Source organism: Plecotus auritus (genome assembly GCF_963455305.1).
Source record: "Plecotus auritus genome assembly, chromosome: 2".
Taxonomy (NCBI): domain Eukaryota; kingdom Metazoa; phylum Chordata; class Mammalia; order Chiroptera; family Vespertilionidae; genus Plecotus; species Plecotus auritus.
In genome coordinates this window covers 58,508,482-58,531,373 of record NC_137771.1, presented here as the reverse complement: position 1 = coordinate 58,531,373, position 22,892 = coordinate 58,508,482, and the positions used below count along the sequence as shown (strand labels likewise).

General features: G+C 37.2%; 1 protein-coding gene across 8 annotated transcripts in view; it reads left to right on the top strand.

The window, feature by feature from the left end:
* Positions 1–22,892, top strand: part of USP33 (ubiquitin specific peptidase 33) — a 72,162-nt gene that overhangs the window by 45,578 nt on the left and 3,692 nt on the right. For 5 of the 8 annotated variants that reach the window (XM_080658086.1, XM_080658082.1, XM_080658087.1 and 2 more), the window contains 14 exons: positions 441–519; positions 3,477–3,894; positions 8,305–8,445; positions 9,693–9,814; positions 10,979–11,151; positions 11,255–11,349; positions 12,001–12,034; positions 13,640–13,685; positions 14,120–14,300; positions 15,036–15,162; positions 16,151–16,320; positions 17,898–17,979; positions 18,724–18,832; positions 21,685–21,787. In XM_080658086.1, coding sequence (XP_080514212.1) covers positions 441–519; positions 3,477–3,894; positions 8,305–8,445; positions 9,693–9,814; positions 10,979–11,151; positions 11,255–11,349; positions 12,001–12,034; positions 13,640–13,685; positions 14,120–14,300; positions 15,036–15,162; positions 16,151–16,320; positions 17,898–17,979; positions 18,724–18,832; positions 21,685–21,787 — 1,880 coding nt within the window. The remainder of the gene's footprint in view (positions 1–440; positions 520–3,476; positions 3,895–8,304; positions 8,446–9,692; positions 9,815–10,978; positions 11,152–11,254; positions 11,350–12,000; positions 12,035–13,639; positions 13,686–14,119; positions 14,301–15,035; positions 15,163–16,150; positions 16,321–17,897; positions 17,980–18,723; positions 18,833–21,684; positions 21,788–22,892) is intronic. The other 3 variants (XM_080658088.1, XM_080658084.1, XM_080658083.1) reach the window with 1 other exon arrangement.

Genomic DNA, 22,892 nt, shown 5'->3' with positions numbered 1-22,892 from the left:
GGATAAAAGACTTATATGTAAGCCTTAAATGTCATAGCACAGACTTCTAAGGATTTAAATCTCATATATTGGTTTACTTTTCATTTGTTTTCATGGGTATTTAATGTCTGGTTTTAAATTTTTAGTTAGATAGTATACTAGGTACACTTACCTTAATTACCCCAGAAATTTTAAGTAAATAAAATTTTTAAATAATTCACTATTTTTAAAACATTATATAGTAGAGTATGATAATTTCATTTGGGAAGAGAACAATAAAATATAGCCTAAATATCAGCAATAAGCTATCTGACAAGCCTTTGGAACATAATACTGGGCAATTTTGAATGATTTTTTTGAAATACAAACACTTTTCAATTTAATACCTTTAATTCTTGATTGTTAAATTCTAAATAAACAAAACATCACAAATTTCTCATTAAAAATGTTTTGTTCCTTAGGCCAGGTTCTGTTGTGCCTACTAATCTGTTTCAAGGAATTAAAACTGTAAATCCAACTTTTCGAGGGTATTCTCAGCAGGTAAGTCTTCATTGCTTTTTCATAATATTCATCTTTAATAAATTTGCAACATGCCATTATGTATTATGCTATTATGTGGTCATTTGTATTTCTTTCTATATAATTCATTTGTTCATTTATTTATTTATTTATTTTTTTAAATATATTTTATTGATTTTTTACAGAGAGGAAGGGAGAGGGATAGAAAGTCAGAAACATCGATGAGAGAGAAACATCGATCAGCTGCCTCCTGCACACCTCCTACTGGGGATGTGCCTGCAACCAAGGTACATGCCCTCGACTGGAATCGAACCCGGGACCTTTCAGTCCGCAGGCCGACGCTCTATCCATTGAGCCAAACCAGTCAGGGCTGTTCATTTATTTTTTTATTACTTTTCTCTCATGCCTGTATTTAACAATAATAATCTTTTATCTTATTTTCTGCTTATATTTTTTACCCTTATCTTAATTTTCTATATTCCTAGAAATTTTGAGTTTTGGGGTGGGTAAACCTATATATATAAAAGGCTAAGTGACTGACCATCCATCGGTCTGACCGACTGACCGGCCGGTACATGTGACACACACTGGCAATTTAAAAATGTTGACTCACATATGCGTGATACATATAAAGCTCTCGCTGGCACCAATCTAGACAGAGTAGGAATATTCCCACCTGAACTTGTTTTCGAACATGGTCAGTTATATGTTGCTTTCTCTCGAGTTCAGAGAGCGTGTGACGTTAAAGTTAAAATTGTAAATACTTCATCACAAGGGGAATTAGTGAAGCACTCAGAAAGAATTTTTACTCTTAATGTGGTATACAGTGAGACATTGGAATAAGTTTAATCACTTTATCAGTCATTGTTTTTATCAATGTTGTTTTTATATCATGTTTTTGTTTTTATATCATGTCTTTGTTATATCATGTTATTGTTTATTAATTCATATATTATTTTCATATACATTTTACTAATTTTCTTTCATCTCTGACACTTCTATTATAGAGAAAGGGTGAATAGCGATATTAAAATATTTCTTCTAATTAATTTCCTTTCAATGTGCACGAATCCGTGCACCAGGCCACTAGTATGTCAATAATTCTAGTGCTTTTAACTTTGAAAAGTTCTACATCAGAGATAAATTTTCATCTATGCTTTCTATATTGTATGCTTTCATTTTTCAAAAATGTAATTTTTCAATACATATTATTTATTTCATATTACAATATGACCTAAATTTTGTTTTTCACAAGTAGCTAACAAGGTACCAAACTGTAAATTTAAGACTTATAAAATACGATTTAAAAAATGTCTTTCTATTGTTTTTTGTGCTTACATCTCTATATTAATAAAAGAGTAATATGCTAATTAGACCGGGAGACCTTCCGGATGTCCTTCCTGCAAACCACCCCCAGGCCCTTGCCCAGGCTGCCCAGCCCAGGCCACCCTGCCCCCAGCAGTCACCCCCACCCCATCAGGGGGCTGGTCGGTCTGCAAACCTCCCCAGGTCCCTCACCCAGGCCACCCACTCCCCAGTGGGGACCCCCATCCCGATGGGGGTGTGGCCAGCCTGCAAACAGCCCTCAGCCCTTTGCTCAGGCTGCCTCTGCTCCCAGCAGAGACACCCCCACCCCAATGGGGGCGTGGCCGGCCTGCAAACCCCTGGTGGCCCCTCACCCTGATCGGGGTGTGGATGGCCTGCAAACCACTCCAGGCCCCTTGCTCAGGCTGGCCCGCCCTCCAAGGGAACCCCCCACCCTTGTCCGGGACCCCCTTCAGAGCAGACCAGCTGGCCCCTACCCATGCACCAGGCCTCTATCTATACTAATAAAAGGGTAATATGCTAATTAGACTGATGTCCTTCTGGACAAAGCCATGGTGGTGGGGCCAAGGCAGAGACAGTTAGGGGTGATCAGGCTGGCAGGGGAGAGCAGTTAGGGGGATCAGGCCAGGGGATGTCTGACTGCTGGTTTAGGATGACATCCCCTGAGGGGTCCCAGATTGGAGAGGATGCAGGCCGGGCTGAGGGACACCCCCTACCTTGCACAAATTTCATGCACTGGGCCTCTAGTTTATATATAAAATAGGATCTGTTTCTGAGCTTCCTAATCTGTTTCATTTACCTATATATTTTTTGTATTAGTACTAATGCGAGTTTCAATTGTAGTTTTATATAATATCTTTTAGTATTGATACCTGGCCCTAACATTTTTCTTTTTCAAAACAATACCTATTCCCTGTTAATTTTTTCTTGTGCAAATTCCCGGATCACCAGAGACTGTGATTTCATAGATATGAGTTGGGGCTTAGAAATTTGTATTTTTAATAAGTATTTCAGGTTGATTAAGGATTTCTCTGTAAGATATAGTACAAAATTGGATAAAGCTTTAATTTTAAGTTAAAGTATTTGAATTTAGGACATCTTTCTGAACAGTCACATGAAGCAAATCCAGGTTTTCTTTATACCTTACTCCTCCACTTTTTAAAAATAGCAGCACTAATGCCAAAACCGGTTTGGCTCAGTGGATAGAGCGTCAGCCTGCGGACTGAAAGGTCCCAGGTTCGATTCCGGTCAAGGGCATGTGACTTGGTTGCGGGCACATCCCCAGTGGGAGGTGTGCAGGAGGCAGCTGGTCGATGTTTCTCTCTCATCGATGTTTCTGACTATCTGTCACTCTTCCTTCCTCTCTGTAAAAAATCAATAAATAAAAAAAAAAAAAAATAGCAGCACTACTAAAAGCTGACCTCCCTCCAGATCATCTTCAGTTTTATAATTACTTTTGTTTCATTTACATAACTTTTTAGGACTTAGTGCTTCCCATCCCTCCAGTACCTTATGTTCTATGAAGTTGTATTTCCTCAGTATAATGCTACACATTTAGTTGATAATCACATTCTGTATATTTTTCCTTAAGTTTCTACATGGATACACATATTTTTCATGAAGCGGTAATATCTATTTTGCTTTTATATTAGGATGCTCAAGAATTCCTTCGATGTTTAATGGATCTGCTTCATGAAGAACTGAAAGAACAGGTCATGGAAGTAGAAGAAGATCCTCAAATGATAACGACTGAGGAGACCATGGAAGAAGACAAGAGCCAGTCAGATGTAGATTTTCAGTCCTGTGAATCTTGTAGTGGCAGTGATAAAGCTGAAAATGATAATGGCTCTAGAGGCTTTTCTGAAGATAATAATGAGACAACAATGTTAATTCAGGATGATGAAAACAATTCAGAAATGTCAAAAGATTGGCAAAAAGAGAAGATGTGTAATAAGATTAATAAAGTAAATTCTGAAGGAGAATTAGATAAAGATAAAGACTCTGTGTCTGAAACAGATGATTTGAACAACCAGGAAACGGTTAAAGTGCAAATACATGGCAGAGCTTCAGGTGACAATTTTGATAATTTGAAAATAGTAGTGTTTCATTGGTACACTGAGGGAAAATTAGCATGGCATGTGACTAAAATCAAAACACTTCTAATTTACATGTTAATGTTCACAGTTTATATTTAGCATAGTAAGAATGAAATAGAATAATTAATAATTTTAGCTTAATATTTTGTGTGTAGTATATGGCATTGTTCAACCATACTAATTTGCAGGAAAGGGGAATTAAATAGTTAGGTTTGGACTTTCTAAGTAGTAGAATTTAGCAGTATGTGCATGTATGTGAGTGTTAAGTTTATGTCATTTAAAGCAGATTCTGTTAAGATCCTGGGAAAAAAACAAAGTAATCCAGTTGTAGTTTTGTAAACATATACACTGTTAGATTTAGGTTGCTGTTATTGGAATCTCATCAGCTCTGAAATATTTTGTATATGTGTTTGTATTATTGTAGGACTTTAACTATAATGAGCCTTGTATGATATATTCTAATACTAGTCAGTGTTCCTTTGAGAAAGAGCCAAGGGTCAAATGAAAAATGTTGAGCTAGATCTCTTTGTATTTTACATTTATTTCTTCAGTAGTTATCTTATCTTGGCTTAATGTGGTATTTAGTTCTCCAAAGCACATAAAATTAAACCATCAGAGGTTCAAATTTTCTGATCTTAAAACAAGTGGCAGACAAGTAACAAAAATAATTTATTCTGTAAATTACTGAAGAGTGAGAACCACTAAACAATTTATTTAGGTATTTGAAAGAACCCAAAATTCCTTTGTAAGTGGTTCACCTCTGTATAATGCATACATGCCTTCTAGTCAGGAAAACTTTAATTAGACTCCTTAATTATACTGCCCTTATGTTTAGAAGTGTACTGTGTTTAGAAGTTGAATAGTTAATACATTGAAAAACTTAGCTTAGACGCTGTCCAGCCCTTGTAAAAAGTCTGGTTAAGGAACATACTCATTCTTTATTGCTGTTCTTATACATAGTAACTAATTGATGACCTAGAATAGGGATCTGAGCTTTTACGTTTTTTTAAAGACGCGATTAAAAAATGTGACAAAGACCATATGTGCCACACAAAACCTAAAATATTTACTCTCTGACCCTTTACAGGAAACATTTGCCAATTCTTGACCTAGATCATAGTAACTTTATTCCCTTCAGAAAGGAGTGAGTCTCTTCTCTTCTTTCCCTCCAAATTTATACAGTCTGCTTTTAGTCATGCTGGAGATAATGAGAAATGCTATGTGAAAGTAATTTATTTTGCATTATTCAGAAAAAACCCTGAAGTTGTTCTGTTTCAGGGTCTCGTAGGAACAATTCTCTTTTCTTAAATACTTATTGAGCACAGTCCCTTACTCTGGAATGCATGTTATGTATTGAGACTCCAACAGCAATTATCGACATAGCGCTCATGGAGCTTATTTTTTCTTGATTTATAATTTAACTTATAATTTAAAAAGGTTCTTTCCTGACAAAGGGGTCAATTTTATTTTATCACAGTAAGAATAAAATAATTTATAATGATTTTACGCCTAAATTTCTTCTTAGATTTTGATTACTATGTTAGTTTGGGGAGATAATCTTTTTTCCCCACACTGTTTTAAAAGCTATTTTTTATTTTTTTTTTATTTTTTAAATTTAATCTTTATTGTTCAGATTATTACAATTGTTTCTCCCTTTTCCCCCTATAGCTGCCCTCCACCCGGTTCCCACTCCACCCTCTGCCCTTACCTCCCCCCTACTGTCCTCATCCATAGGTGTATGATTTTTGTCCAGTCTCTTCCTGCCCCCCCGCTTCCTTTTCCCCCTAAGAATTATCAGTCTACTCCCTTTCTATGCCTCTAATTCTATTATATTCACCAGTTTATTTTGTTCCTCAGATTTTTAATTCACTTGATTTTTAGGTTCACTTGTTGATACATATGTATTTGTTGTTCATAATTTTTATCTTTACTTTTTTCTTCTTCCTCTTCTTAAAGAATACCTTTCAGCATTTCATATAATACTGGTTTGGTGGTGATGAACTCCTTTAGCTTTTTCTTATCTGTGAAGCTCTTTATCTGACCTTCCATTCTGAATGATAACTTTGCTGGGTAGAGTGATCTTGGTTGTAGGTTCTTGCTATTCATCACTTTGAATATTTCTTGCCACTCCCGTCTGGCCTGCATAGTTTCTGTTGAGTAATCAGCTGACAGTCGTATGGGTGCTCCCTTGTAGGTAATTAACTGTTTTTGTCTTGCTGCTTTTATTTTTTTATTTTATTTTTTAAAAATATATTTTATTGATTTTTTACAGAGAGGAAGGGAGAGGGACAGAGAGTTAGAAACATCGATGAGAGAGAAACATCAATCAGCTGCCTCTTGCACACCCCCCACTGGGGATGTGCCCGCAACCAAAGTACATGCCCTTTACCAGAATCGAACCTGGGACCCTTCAGTCCGCAGGCCAACGCTCTATCCACTGAGCCAAACCGGTCAGGGCTGTCTTGCTGCTTTTAATATTCTCTCTTTGTCTTTTGCCCTTGGCATTTTAATTATGATGTGTCTTGGTGTGGTCCTCTTTGGATTCCTCTTGTTTGGGGTTCTGTGCGCTTCCTGGACTTGTAAGTCTATTTCTTTCACCAGGTAGGGGAAGTTTTCAGTCATTATTTCTTCAAATAGGTTTTCAGTATCTTGCTCTCTGTCTTCTTCTGGCACCCCCATAATTCTGATGTTGGTACGCTTGAAGTTGTCCCAGAGGCTTCTTACACTATCTTCAACTTTTTGGATTCTTTTTTCTTTTTGCTTTTCCAGTTGAGTGTTTTTTGCTTCTTTGTTTTTCAAATCTTTGACTTGATTCTTGCATTCCTCTAGTCTGCTGTTGGGTCTCTGTATAATATTTTTTATTTCAGTCAGTGTATGTTTAATTTCTAATTGTTCCTTTTTCATATCCTCGGGATCTCACTAAATTTATCGGCCTTTTCTAGGAAATTCTTGAAAAGCATTATAACCATGGTTTTGAATTCTATATCCAGTCATTTGTTTTCCTCCATTTCTTTCGTTTGTGATCTGTTTCTTTGCCTCTGCATTTTTGTTGCTTCCCTGAGTTGGTAGGGTAGCTTTGTGTGCTGGGTTTCCTATATGGCCCAGTGGGTCGGCCACCCCAGTTAACCTGAGGTGGACACTCTTGGTGCACCCCTTTGTGGACTGTGTGTACAGCCTTGTTGTAGTTAAGTCTTGATTGTTGTTGGTGTCACTGGGAGGAATAGACCTCCAGGCCAGTTGGCTGTGAGGATCAGCTGTGTCTATGCTGGGAGAAGTTTGGTGCTGGAGACAGCCTTATAGGATTAGACTTGCAAAATTGCAAAAGCCTCTGTGCTCAGCTTGGATGGGGCAGAGTCTCAGGGCGGAGCAGACAGTCTGGGCTTCCCATCAGCCCTGCCCTTGTGCGCGCGCCTCCAGACCTCTGCCTTCCACGACTCCACTGTGTTTCCGCCTGACAGTCCAGATTTCCCCTGTAAGAGCGTGGGTCCCCAGGGGCTCGCCCGGAACTGGGGTTCAGTGCAGTCGGAACTAGGGTTCAGTGCAGTCAGGAGCTTCCGACTCCCTTCCGCTAGGGAATGCCTGCGGCAGCCTCCGCATTCAGCTTTCTCTGCAAGCACTTGCATGCGCGCGCGCCCCTCCAGACCCGCCGCGGCTCCCCCGGTTCTCTGAGTCTCCGTGTACCTTTCCCTACCTGACAGTCCAGACTCCCCCTGTATGAGCCTGGGTCCATGGGGTTTCGCCCGGAACTTGGTTTCAGTGCATTCGGAACTGGGGTTCAGTGCAGTCGGGGGCTTCCTTCCTCCTCCCGCCAGAGAAAGTCAGCCAGGCACTCAGTCGCCCTTCCTCTCTGCACGCGTCTCCGTACCTCAGCCCTCCTTTGCTGCTCCTCTGATTCTCCGTGAGCTTTCCTCTTTCCTTCTAGTTGTAGAATTTCCACCCAGCCAGCTTTCCTGTGGTTCTGGATGATGTCTGTTCTGTCTTTTAGTTGTAGTTTTGAAATTGTTGTGCGAGGCAGCAGTTTAGGTGATTACCTATGCCGCTATCTTGGTTTCTCCCAAAAGCTATTTTTTAAAAAACCTGTCCTAAAGATCTTTTTTTAAATAATAAATTAGGACAAATAATGATTCTCTTTGGCTTTATATTTCCACTGCTCACTTCCTGAATGTCTACAATAGTAATGTGTTAAAAACATTAATTGTATTCCTAGGGGGGAAATCACTGTTACTTCCCTTAGCACTTTGTCTATCAAGTATTTCACTCTACATTTATTAATGTGATTGTGTTCAAAATCTCAAATGAAGAAACCTTTAACATAATTAACATTATTTGACAGGTAGAATAATTTTACTATTTAAGGTAATAACACAAATTTTTAATATTACAGAATATATTACCGATGTCCATTTGAATGACCTGTCTACACCACAGATCCTTCCATCAAATGAAGGTGTTAATCCACGTTTATCAGCAAGCCCTCCAAAATCAGGCAATTTGTGGCCAGGATTGGCATCCACACAAAAAAGAGGTAGATGTTTCACTTACTCAGGCTACTTTGTTTTGACCATTTAAAGTATTAATTATGAAATATTATTCTGTCCTTTAAAATTGACAGCATAATTTTACGCAATCATGATTTAAATTTTTTTTGTATGTGTGGCACAAATTTACTTACAATAGAATTCACTCTTGGTATAGAGTCCTGAGTTTTAATACATGAATAGATTCTTGTTACCACCACCACAAACAATATAGAACAGTTCCAACATCCCAAAGAATTCCCTTATACTGCTACTTGTAATCAGACTCTTCCACCCCTTACCCCTTTCTAATCACTAGTTCTGTTGCTCTGTCCTCCATTCTTATTGTTTTGCATTTTCCAGAATATCATATAAATGGAATCATATAGTATGTAGTCTTTTGAAATAGATATATTTCACTCAGTGTAATGCATTCGAGATAATAGTTATGTTGCATGTCTGAATAGTTCCTTTTTATTACTCACTCATTGTTTGACTAAACTACTCTTTATTCATTCACTCATTGAAGGACATTTGAATTGCTTCCTGTTTTTGGCAATTATGACTAATGCTATAAACATTTGTGTATAGGTTTCTCTATGAACATAAGTTTTCATTTGTCCAGAGTAAACACCTAGAAGTGGGGTTATAAGGTTTTATGTTAGTTTTATGTTTAAGGTCGTATGAAATATTTTTCAAGAGCGGCTGTATCATTTGCATTCCTACCAGCTATGAATGAGAGTTCCAGTATTATAAAATGTAAAACTAGTAAACTCTTAGAAAAAAACATAGGAAAAAACTGTAATGATGTTGTGTTAGACAAAGACATCAGAAGCATGATCCATAAAGGAAAAAAAAAACTTTCTTAACAGAAGACACTATTAAGAGAATGAATAAAAGATAAGGTGGAGAAGCAATATTTGCAAATCACATAACTGACAAAGCACTTGTATTTAGAATATATAAAGAACTCTCAGAGCTTAATTATAGAATCATTTCTTCAAATATAGCTTTACTTGGAGTAAAAAACAAACAAGTAAAAGCAAAACTGTTCTGATTGAAGTCAAGATGGGGAGACTGAATCCCTCTTACTTCACTTGGTTTCTCCCTCCTTTTTTTAAAGCAATGCTCTTCAATAGTATTTTGACAAATTTCTTCAGCATAGTAAATTTTACTATTATAGATTCCAGAGAAAAATGCTTAAAGAAAGGAGCTACTTTGATTTTAAAAAAATATTTCAACCCTTATTTCTCAGTCCTAGCTCAATCTGCATCATCCCCAAAGAGAAAAAAACAGCACAAGAAATACCGAAGTGTTATTTCAGACGTTTTTGATGGAACAATCATTAGTTCAGTGCAGTGTCTCACTTGTGACAGGGTGAGTATGAAGGAATTATAATACACAGGAATTTTTTTGTCAAATGCTAGTTTTAAAAAAAACTGGCAAAATGGTATGCGAAGTTTACTGTAACTCCTCATCAGTAGCAAGGAGCTGCTGCTGATTACACACGTTTTTCTTGTGTTTACATCAGTATAATTGATTCTAGATGTAGAATTGTTTTTTGGGAATAATAGCAACATAGTTCTTAAAGAATGAGTCTTGACCCATCATTGGACAGGCATGCATTCACAGGAAGAATTAACTCCGTTCTTCATCTCTGGTCACATAAAAAGGTAATTTGTTGCTCAGCAGCGAGAACTGGTAGCACCCACATTCTCATAAGGCCGATGAAATTAATATGCTGGGAAACTGTTGCTGCTCACAGGCACTGAACTGTGATTGTATCTTTTGCATTTGGTTATATGGCCTGTAAATATTTTCCTTTGTTAAGATTGGGGCTCAGACAATAAAGGTAGTATCAGATTCAGATATAAGAACATATTTTAAAATTATCATGAGTTCTTTAATAACACCTCTAAATCCCTGAGTTTCTTTGAGCTTTTCTTTAAGAGCAGTGCAGGAATGAATATAACTACTGAAATTAAAATGACACTTCCCTCCCCCTCCACCCCCCAATAAAACAACAATAATGCAGAAGTAAGTTTTCAATTATTGTGTTAAAATCTTAAGTAAAACCTAAGGGCTTCTAATAGAGTAATTTTAATGTATGCTAATTTGGTACCAAATATTTAAATGGACTTGTCCTGAAATGTTTTCAGCTATTTAAAAAAATCACATGCTAGGTTTTACAACTTTTTAAAAAACATTTAAAAACTATTATGAAGAGGTCATTTCCAAATGTAAATACAGTACTGCGTAAGAGTTTGTACCTCCCACTACAGTGACTGGATGTGAGGTACTTCTCTATGCCGCAGTGTCCTCGAGTAATGTGATGTTAGTAGTTATCTCAGAAGATTTATGTGAAGATTACATTTAGAACAGCACTTGGTACAGAGCAAGTGTTTTGCTGTTGTTATTACAATAAAGCAGTTTGATGTTTTTATCATAACTTGATTTGATCTTTGCAGTCTAAAATCTGTTCTCATAAATGTTTGAACTGGATTATTTTCATCCCATTCTTAAAACACAAAACAATTGTAGGTGTCTGTAACCCTGGAGACCTTTCAAGATCTATCCTTGCCAATTCCTGGCAAGGAAGACCTTGCTAAGCTGCATTCATCGAGTCATCCAACTTCCATAGTCAAAGCAGGATCGTGTGGTGAAGCGTACGCTCCACAAGGGTGGATAGCTTTTTTCATGGAATATGTGAAGAGGTTTGTATGCATTTTTTAAAAAATTGATTGATTGTTAAAACTGCTGTTTCTGCTGTACTGGCAGAACACTTCCTTTTTTTTTTTTCTATTGATAATGTTTCAGGTTTGTTGTCTCATGTGTCCCTAGCTGGTTTTGGGGTCCAATAGTAACCTTGCAAGATTGTCTTGCTGCCTTCTTCGCTAGAGATGAATTAAAAGGTAAGAAATATGAAACAGTTTTTATCTATGGCTAAATTGTTGTGGGTAATCTAAAATACTAGTAGGACTGAACATAAAATGTTTATAAAAGCTAAGTTTTAAGGAGCTTAAGTAGTACTTGCCCATATTGCCACAGTGCCATTATCTACCATGGCGATATAAATATAAATACCACAAATCATACCTTGAAATAATTTATACTACTTCCTATAGTACTAGATAAGATGACATGTGAGATGTCTTAAAACTTCTCAGGGATTCAAAGAAGGGGAAATTCAACCAATATAAAAGTCTTATATATCTGAACTAGTCTGTGAATCCTTCCATAATATTTAAGATCCCTCAGTATTTTTATATGTGCAGCACTTTGTGTGGGCAGTCATGTAATGGGCAGTCAGTAAATTTGGTTGAGTGAATGAATGGAAAGGATGTTCTTTAAGATAGGCTTCCAAGGTTGAAAAGAGGGAGGTCAAGGGTGCTTTAGGCAAGGCATACATTGTGAGCTGACTCCTGCACAGAGACTGAAAAACATGAGCCTTGTGTTAATGTGCTGCCAGGTCAGCATGTGGCAGACTCAGCAGAATTGCTGAACCAAAAGAAAATACCTTGCTTTTCATTTGAGAGGAATGACCAGATTTGTTCTATTTTCAGGTGACAATATGTACAGTTGTGAAAAATGCAAAAAGTAAGTGTTATTGCCAATGTTTTTAATAACATGTTCTGTATTTTAAATGGTATTTTGTTGTGGTGGTTACTTGAATTGAGTTAAAATTCCACTTTATTTAGAAAAATAAAAGCTAGTGAACTTTGTCCTAATAAAAATAAAGAGGCTGGTTGTTTTATAAAACAAATTGGAAGCAAAAATGTAACAAATTTAATGCAATTATCTAAGATGTAAGAGTGTATTTTGAAATTTAAAATAAGTATATAATTTTGCATAAAACTTTCTACATACATTATAAAAGACACTGGGATATATAACATACATTTTCATTACATTAAGTTTTGTCATCATAAATAAGGGATATTCTCTTCTGGATTACCATGCTAACAGACTGAATTCAAGAAGTGAAAGTGGCTGTAAATTATGCAGTTTCAAATCTACGTAAAATTCAGGAGGGTTATACCAACCTTGATGTTACCTGCTGTATGATGGCAGAATAGAAATACAGTTAAACGAAGTATGGATTTTCTTTCTTTTTTAAAAAATATATTTTTATTGATTTCAGAGAGGAAGGGAGAGGGAGAGAGAGAAAGAAACATCAATGATGAGAGAGAATCATTGACCGGCTGCCTCCTGCACGCTCCCAATAGGGATTGAGCCCACAATCTGGGCATGTGCCCTTGATTGGAATTGAACCCGGGACCCTTCAGTCCACAGGCCAATGCTCTATCCACTGAGCCAAACCAGCTAGGGCGGTAAGTTGGATGGTAATAAAAGTGTAAGTAGGCCATAGATAGTAGGACTTTTATTTTTTTAATTTAATTTTTCTTTAAAAAAATTACAGTTGACATTCAGTATTATATTAGTTTCAGGGTACAGCCTAATGGTTAGATAGTGATCACCCTGATAAGTTGGTACCTGTGTGATTCCATACGTTGTTATTACAATATTATTGACCATATTCCCTTTGCTACACTTCACATCCCCGTGACTATTTTGTAATTTCTAGTTGTACTTTTTTTTTTTTAATCCTCACCCAAGGATATTTTTCCATCGATTTTTAGAGAGAGGGGAAGGAGTGTGTGAGAGAGAAACATTGATGTGAGAGAGATACATCGATTAGTTGCCTCCTGCATGTGTCCCTACTAGGATGGAGCCTGCAACTGAGGTGGTACATGCCCTTGACTGAAATCAAACCTGTGACCCTTCAGTCCTAGGGCCAACACTCAACCACTGAGCAGAACTGGCCCCTCACCTTTTTCACCCAACTCCTTAACTCCCCTCCCATCTGGCAAGCATCATTTTGTTCCCTGTATCTATGAGTTTATGTTTTGATTGCTCGTTTACAAAAAATTAAATTTCATCAAAGAATCACACAACTCCCTACATTTTTATTACTGATAGCTTAGTTTAAATAATTTTATACAATAAGGGACTCCAGTGTTTTATTAGTGTATATTTTTTCATGTATAGCATATAATTCATTAGTGAGCATTTTTAGTCTGAGGTCTTTTGTCTCTGCATTTTCTAAAAGTGTTTATTGAATATTTGAAAGTACTAAAGCTTTTTTCCATTCCTATGGGAAATGGGTTTATTTTAATTGTTTTTCTCTTTTTCTCACCTTAGGTTGAGGAATGGAGTAAAGTTTTGTAAAGTACAAAAGTTTCCTGAGGTATGGGCTTTATTATAATTCAATTTATTTTATCTGGCAGGAACACAAAGAATTAGTAGTAAATTTTTTAGCATGGGTCAATAATGGACTGTTTCTATTGACCAGTTGCTATTTATGTCCTATTAGGATTAGGATTATCTATTTTTAAAATACTGAGTTACATAGCAAGAAAGTGCCCTTACCAGTGAAACGATGTTGAGCACAGCTTAATCATAGGCTCTTGTAGGTATAAAGCGTAAGTTAGAAAACCCAGTAGCTGTAAACTTAGTAAGTACCATGTTTCACTATTTCCACATTTTAACACCTCTGGAATGAGGTTATCATAATTGCAGGATAATGTTTAACCTTGACACTTAATTCAATACGTATATTTAATAGACTCCTTTATCTAGCATATAAAGCAATAGAATCTTAATGTTGCCTTTCTCTTTTAGATTTTATGCATTCATCTCAAAAGATTCAGACATGAACTGATGTTTTCCACCAAAATCAGTACCCATGTTTCATTTCCACTGGAAGGCCTGGATCTTCAGCCATTTCTTGCTAAAGATAGTCCAGCTCAAATTGTTACCTATGATCTTCTGTCAGTCATTTGTCATCATGGAACTGCAAGTAGTAAGTATATAGGTTTGACATATGTTCTTAGATTATATTAAAAATAGTAAACATCTGAGTTGATTTTTTAAGTAAGATCTGATTGAACCAAAGAAAACATTGTAAAAGTAGATTTTTATTATTTATTTTTATTTTATTTTGGTTATTAAAAACATGTTAAGCCCCGGTCGGTTGCTCAGTGGTTGGAGTGTTGCCCTATAGACTGAAGGGTTGCCAGTTCGATTCCTGGTCAAGGGAACATACCTCCATTGCAGGCTCACCAGCCCTGGTACAGGTGCATGTGGGAGGCAACCAATTGATGTGATGTTTCTCTCTCTTTCTCTCCTCTCCCTCCCATCCCTCCCTTCAACTCTCTCTAGAAATCAATGGAAAAAATATCCTTAGGTGAGGATTAAAGTAAAACAAAAGAAAAAGTCAAAAAATTTAGGAAATTGAATAATTTTACTCTGAAGTTGGAAATACTGGAAAATTATATTTTGTATACAATTAAATAATAAGTACTTTAACATCATTTTTATCATGGTTTTTTTAAGATTATATTTTCTATCCTTATTATGTTTCCTTAAGTGGTGGTGGTGAGGATATATGCATACTGGAAAAAAATTCTAGTTAAGTCTAGTTCTTGCTATATCTCAGTCTCCACCAAGAACTTGGAATATAAAAGTAATTTATTTTCCATTCTTGTATTAATTGGTATTACTGAAATGATTAAATTTTTATTCCTCCTAAATTCAGGTGGACACTATATTGCCTACTGCCGAAACAATTTAAATAAGCTCTGGTATGAATTTGACGATCAGAGTGTTACTGAAGTTTCAGAATCTACTGTACAAAATGCAGAAGCTTATGTTCTTTTTTATAGGTAAGGAAGTAACTCACAGATAGGCTATCACTTTGAGGTTATCAGTGACTTCTAAGATTTTCAAAATGGATTGCTGAGTAAAAATTAGAAATTGTTTTACTCTTATTTGATTATCTGAGTAAAATAAAGTGAAAGGTTGCATGCAGAATGATCCTTCAAGAAAATGTTAAATCATTTAGTTGAGAGGCAAAGAAAGGTAAAGTTGACTCTTGAACAACATGGATTTGAACTTTGTGGGTCTACTTATACATGGATTGTTTTCAATACTATATTGTTTTTAATCTGAGGTTAGGAGCTATGGATGTGGAGGGCTGACTGTATGCATTGAGCTATGCTACTTTATGTAGGGAACTTGAGCATTCACAGATTTTGTTATCTGCGGGGGAGGTGCGGCGACGGGGGAGGCTAGAACCAATACTCTATGGGTACCAAGGGACAAGTAACTTTTTGTGAAGTCAGAAGTTATACACGGATTTCTGAATGCACAGAAGTGGGAGAGGGCGGTGTTGGGTCCCTTATTCCCTGTGTTGTTCAGTGGTCAACTGTATTTTCTTTTAGAAATATTGGTTTCAATAAAAATAATTAGGCACTTGATGGTATGAATTAAGTACAAAATTTTCTTCTGAAAGAGCTAATAAGATATTACTATAACAATAAATCTTATACTAAAAAATATCAATTTTATAAAAGAGTAAATGCTAGCTACTGAAACAGCAAACAGATTAACTATTTAGATTGATTTTATTAACAAACATTTGTTAATAAATGTTTATGTGAGTACTAGTAGTTAAGATACAATATTGCCCCTAGAGTTGTATAATGTAGTATTGGGGGTTGATACACAGTATATTTCTCTTGAATAATTTCCAAGATCTAATAAGATTCACAATATTAATGTGTAAAGTTTAGTAATGAAGAGGAAAGATTCACTTACCAGTCTAATGGAATAAAATGCACATTGAATTTAAAGAATCATTGTTCTTAATAGGAAGAGCAGTGAAGAGGCACAAAAAGAGAGACGAAGGATATCAAATTTGTTGAACATAATGGAACCAAGTCTCCTTCAGTTTTATATTTCTCGACAGTGGCTAAATAAATTTAAGACCTTTACTGAACCTGGTCCTATTTCAAATAATGATTTTCTCTGTATTCATGGAGGTAAGAAATTCTGTAATGGAAAGTAGTGGTAAGAATTTGCTGTTAAATTAATTGACATATTAGGAAAGACCCAAGAATTTTCCTCTTCCATTTATTTCTGATTTCCCCATCTGATCTGCAGTTCAACTTAAATGTGTTTCATTCACTATGGTGAATGAAATTGGGCTTTTTCTTCTAATTATAGGCAATCTGTAGCCTCTTCATAGAACAGGTAAGTATTGAGTACCTGTTCTAAACCCTGTGCTAGAGCCTGAGAATAGCAAAGACACTACTTCTGTTCTCAAAGCTCTGATTTCATAGTAGAGACAGATACATCAACAACCAGTTAAGATACACAGTGATCGCTTATATTACATATTAGAGGCCCGGTGCACGAAATTCGTGCACGGGTGGGCTCCCTAGGCCTGGCCAGTGATCAGGGCCGATCGGGGCCTGCCGGCAGGGGAGTAAGGACGGGGGTGGGGGTGGGAACTGCAGGAAGTTATCCACTGGCCCCAGGAGGGAGCTGGCCCTTGGCCAGCCTGGGAAAGGGGCCGAGTCTGCCGCCACCCACTCCCGGTTCCCAGTCCCAGCCCAGGGCCCAGCCCCGATCAAGTAGTTGGGGCCTGCCGGCTGGGGGGAGCAACTGCTGAAGGTTGGCCGGCTGGGGGAGGCTGGCTGTGGGAGTGCACTGACCACCAGGCGGCAGCTCCTGTGTTGAGCATCTGCCCACTGGTGGTCAGTGCGCATCATAGTGACCGGTCGTTCTGGTAGTTCAGTCGTAACGGTCACTTAGGCTTTTATATATATAGATAATTTTTCTCTGCCAAGAGGCACCCAGCTACCAACTGTATCTGTGGCTCCTATCCCTTCTGTCTAAATGAAAGGCTCTCTCTTCTCCTGAGTATAAATTTAACAAAAAACTCATATAGTTATTTGCTAAATATAACTTATGCCTATGTGATTGGTTATGTTAATGTTTGTTCCCACTAAAAATAGCACTTTAGTGTGACACCTTGATTATATTTCATGATTGAAGAATTGATATTCTCATTAATTATTTTTTCAGTGAAATGAAGAGATAGTAGTGATATCCTGTATTGGATTTAGAAACATAAACCTTGAAAATATATCTTTATGTGAATTTTTGTCTCATTTTCAAACTTGAACTAACGTAAGGCTCCTTCTGTTCTAAATCTCCCTGTGAATCTTTTATGCCATTTATCTGTGCCTGGCTTTTATTACATTTATTTCTGTAAGTGCCTCATTTTTTCTACCACATAAGCTCCAAGAAGGAAAGATTGTTTCTTATTTATCTTTGATTTCCCCCCAATACATAAGGCTTAGTAAAGTATACGTAACTTAAATACTTAAAGATCCTGGTTTACTGATTTTTCTCTATTTCAAGAAATACACTTAGCTTTAGGAGCATAATCACCAAAAAATGCTTATACTTAATTTTTAACTTTTTGGGGAGGGGTTTCAAGAATAATGATTGAAAAATGCCAATGATTAATCAGTTAAAAAATGAGTTTAACCTTTGAGAGTAATATAAAGCAATTTAAGAATGAAATACACCCATCTAAACGTTTTTTTAGGTATTCCTCCACGAAAAGCTAGTTATATTGAAGACCTGGTTTTGATGCTGCCTCAGAACATTTGGGATAACCTATATAGCAGGTTTGTTTTTTAAAATCAAACAGTATGGTTTCATGAAAATCAGTTTGTGGAACTCGTTAAAATTGGATTATTTTACATATGCTTTTTGTGTTTTATGTTGCTTAAGTAGAATATTCCCTTTTTCCTTCATTTATTCAGAGTGTGAGTCACTAGATTTTGTAGCCTAGATAATTAATTCTAATTCTTACGTTCTGATTATCTGAATCTCTAAAAGTATTCTGTGATATATAACTCTTAAATTTTAAAGTTTAAATTTTATTTTAAAGCATTTCACACGTAATTTCCTTATTATGTTTTCCTTAGTGAAATATTGAAAATAATTTATTCCATAAATTCTTAGTTGAGAGGTCAGGGGAAGCCTCTTTCTGATTAAAAGTTGATGAAGACTATGGCTATATAAGTAAGATTTATATGTTGTATGCTAATTTTTGAAAGCCACCTCTTTTACTTTGTTTTGTTGTGGCTTCAAACATATTTTTGTAGCAGAAGTAATTATAAGGGAAAGTTGAAATAAGGTAAAGCAGGTTATTAGTTAATAAATTGATAAAGTCATTGACCCTGATAAACATAATGTCAATCCATTATGATTATTTGACTTTTACATTAGTTTAAATATGACTGAGAATTTTTCTGTGAGGATTTATTTACTAGGTACTTAGCCATTGACTAAAAGTTGGAGACAAATTTGCTAGAGCATCAGCTTTTTTTCAAGATTGTCATAATTACAAAATTTTTATGCTTTAGGTATGGAGGAGGACCAGCTGTCAACCATCTGTACATTTGTCACACTTGCCAAATTGAGGCTGAGAAAATTGAAAAAAGAAGAAAAACTGAATTGGAAATTTTTATTCGGGTAAATAAAGTGGTACTTTTCAAATTAAAAATATGCTCTAGGGTAAAGATAAAGAACTGACAATTAACAGAACTGTATTATGTTAATGAAATGATTGGATGAAAGTTGCAATAGATTTTAAGTGCTCTGAGTATTTAACAGTGCAAATCACAACAATGTAGTGAGTTAAGTTCTCTTTTTGTGGGATTTTGTTTTCATGGATTGGTAATGAATTTTGTTTTATGGATTGGTACTGGTAAGAAATCTCCTTGTTGAAATTGTAAATTATAGGTTTCTTTAAGTTAGTGTTTTTCTGTAACTATTTTCCCAGACTGCATTCTCTACTTCCATCCTTTTGTGAAATATATTATTTTGTGGGACTCTATACCAGTGGTTCTCAACCTTTCTAATGCCGTGACCCTTTAATACAGTTCCTCATGTTGTGGTGACCCCCAACCATAAAATTATTTTCGTTGCTACTTCATAACTGTAATTTTGCTACTGTTAATGAATTGTAATGTAAATATCTGTGTTTTCCGATGGTCTTAGGCTCTACAGCAGCGGTTCTCAACCTGTGTATAATTAAAAATAAATAAAGCCAGTATCTTCTGGAGAGAATTAAAAATAAATAAATAAAGCCAGTCTTTGAAAAAAATCATTTAAAATTAATTAATTAGTTAATTGATTAATGGAGTGATTGATTATACTTAACTAAAATTCAAAAAGTCCCCACCTAGACACCTAAGGAAGAAACATCCTAATGCCAGAGACAAAGTTCTGAAAGTGTCCAAACCTGGTAATGCTATGAATTAAATAGATTCATCTGGCAGAATTAGTCTGACATTACATTTCAGAAATCTCAGTTCTATAGGGATAAGTTGTACATCACAGAAAAACCTAACTTTAATGCTATACCTTGAGACAAACATGCTTTGATTTCTTTGTTAACCATCAGGGACAGCCATATTTTTCATTGCCTTTCGTTGTTCTATGGAAGCAGCCACTTCATGTTCCAGAAAGATCCTTGACCTTAAAGAACTTACATTTAATAAATAAGTAGTACATTATATATTAAAAGGTGATGAGTTCTATGGAAATAGAAAATACCTAAAAGGATAAGAGAGATCAGGAGTACAGGGATGAGGGGTAGAGTGAGGTGCAGTTATAAATAGGATGATAAAGATAGGCCTCATTGAAAAGGTGACATTTAAGCAAAGACTTGAAGGAGGTGAGGGAGATATTTAGATATTTGCAAAAGGAAGGGATAATCATGTAAAAGCTTTGAGTGGCAGGAATGTTGTCTGCTTGGTTCTGGGAATAACAGGTCCATGTGACCACAGTGAATAAATGAGGAAGAGAGTATTAGAACCTGAAGTCAAATCATGGAGGTACTTCTGGGCGATTATAAGGCTCTTTGGGGACAGTGTAGGGTTTTGACTAGATTTGATTATAGGAGAGACATGATCTGAACTTGATGTCTTCATCCACCAATAGCATGTACTGTGGGCATTTAGTTACACATCATGAAATATTTTTAGGCATCTCACTATCTTTTCACACTATTACAATTAGATAAATTCCAAATATCCTTCATTTTCCTCAGGCACTGTTACCTCCACCTCTCTTACTGTACCAGTTTTTCTGTCAACTGGGTTTATTTAGTTGAAAGCAGAAATCAAAATGGCTAACTTAAGCAAAAAAAAAAAAAAATTGAAAAGAAAAATTAAATAGCTACACCTCCAGAAATCCAGGAACCAAGGTATTCCTAGTATACAGCTAACAAAATTGGCATTGGAATGACTCCCTTCTAACCATTAGGTCACTTCTCTGAAGATTTCCATTTCTAATAGAGTTTTGCCTTGAGTCACATACCCGTTCCTTAGGCCTTAGGACTAGAGGAAGGAGTGGAACATCTTCGGGGTCTGTACCACCACTTTTGAGAATTTATCCTATACATATATGTATATTGCCTGTGAAATGACATAGATAAGATCATTCATTGCAGCATTGTGTTTGTAATAACAACATGTCCACCAGTATCTTAAGTGAACACAAGTAATACATAGACAGTGGCTATTGTATGTTTAAATAAAATTTATTATCAGATTTTTTTTTTGTTTAATCCTCACCTGAGGATATTTTTCCATTGATTGAAAGTGGAAGAGAAGGGGAGAGACAGAGAAACATCGATGTGAGAGAGACATCAATTGGTTGCCTCCCACATTGCACCCCTACTGGGGTTATCTGGGGATCGTGCCCTTGACAGAAATAGAACCTGAGACTCTTTAGTTTATGGGCTGACACTCAATCCACTGAACTAAACCAGCTAGGGCCATCATATTTTTAATAAATATGTAGAGTGGTTATTGTTTTGAAGACTTTGCCTTGACTGTCTTCACCTATCCAATCTTTTATGTCCCTTCAGTTTGTACTTACTAAAATTTAACACATAACCTAGAATTGTGTTTTTTAAATATATATATATATATATATATATATTTTTTTTTTTTTAATTAATTTCCGAGAGGAAGGGAGAGGGAGAGAGAGAAACATCAATGATGGCTGCCTCCTGCATGCCCCCTACTGGTGTTTGAGCCCACAACCTGGGCATGTGCCCTGACTGGGAATCGAACCAGGGACCTCCTGGTTCATAGGTTGACGCTCAACCTCTGAGCCACACCGGCCAGGCTAGAATTGTTTTTTAATATATGTTACCATGTATGCTAGTACTAAAATAACTTAGCATCATTGTACACATTCTTTGTGCATGAAAAACTGGCTTTATCAGAGGCTGAAGTAGAATGATTGTATTGTTGTGCTATAAAGCAAGTTCTAAATATTAGGTGACTGATTTTTTTCCTCCCTACATATAGCTCAACAGAGCATTCCAAGAGGAGGACTCTCCAGCTACTTTTTATTGCATCAGTATGCAGTGGTTTAGAGAATGGGAAAGTTTTGTGAAGGGTAAAGATGGAGGTAAGTGGTCAACTGAAAAATGAAATTGTTTGCAGATTTTTTGTTTATTTAACAAATTAGAGGCCTGGTGCATGAAATTCGTGCATGGTGGGGGGTGTGTGTCTCTCAGCCCAGCCTGCACCCTCTCCAATCTGGGACCCCTTGAGGGATGTCCGACTGCCCGTTTAGGTCCGATCCCGGTAGGATCGGGCTTAAACGGGCAGTCGGACATCCCTCTCACAATCCAGGACTGCTGGCTCCCAACTGCTCGCCTGCTTGCCTTCCTGATTGCCCCTAACCGCTTCTGCCTGCCAGCCTGATCACCCTCTAACCACTCCCCTGCCAGCCTGATTGATGCCTAACTGCTCCCCTACCAGCCCGATTGCCCCTAACTGCCCTCCTCTGCAGGCCTGGTCACCCCTAACTGCTCTCCCCTGCAGGCCTGGGTCCCCCCCAACTACCTTTCCTTGCAGGCCCGGTCGCCCCCAACTTCCCTCCTCTGCTGGCCTGGTCACCCCTAACTGTCCTCCCCTGCAGGCTTGATTGCCCCCAACTGCCCTCCCTTGCAGGCCTGGTCTCTCCCAACTGCCCTCCCCTGTTGGCCTGATCACCCACAACTGCCCTCCCTTGCAGACCTGGTCCCTCCCCTGCTGGCCATCTTGTGGTGACCATCTTGTGTCCACATGAGGGCAGGATCTTTGACCACATAGGCGCAGCCATCTTGTGTGTTGGAGTGATGGTCAATTTGCATATTACTCTTTTATTAGATAGGATAGAGGCCTGGTGCATGGGTGGGGGCCGGCTGGTTTGCCCTGAAGGGTGTCCCGGATCAGGGTGGGGGTTCCCTTGGGGCATGGGGTGGCCTGGGTGAGGGGCCTGTGGTGGCCTGGGTGAGGGGCCTGTGGTGGTTTGCAGGCTGGCCACACCCTCCGGCGACCCAAGTATCTGGGATTTATTTATCCTCTATAATTGAAACTTTGTAGCCTTGAGTGGATGCTAGGGCGGGCCAGGGTGTGCGGAAAGCTTGGCTTCCTCCATCGCCAGGGAAACCCAAGCCTCCTGCTCGCTCAGTGGCCGCAGCCATTTTTGTTGGGATTTATTTATCTTCTATAATTGAAACTTTGTA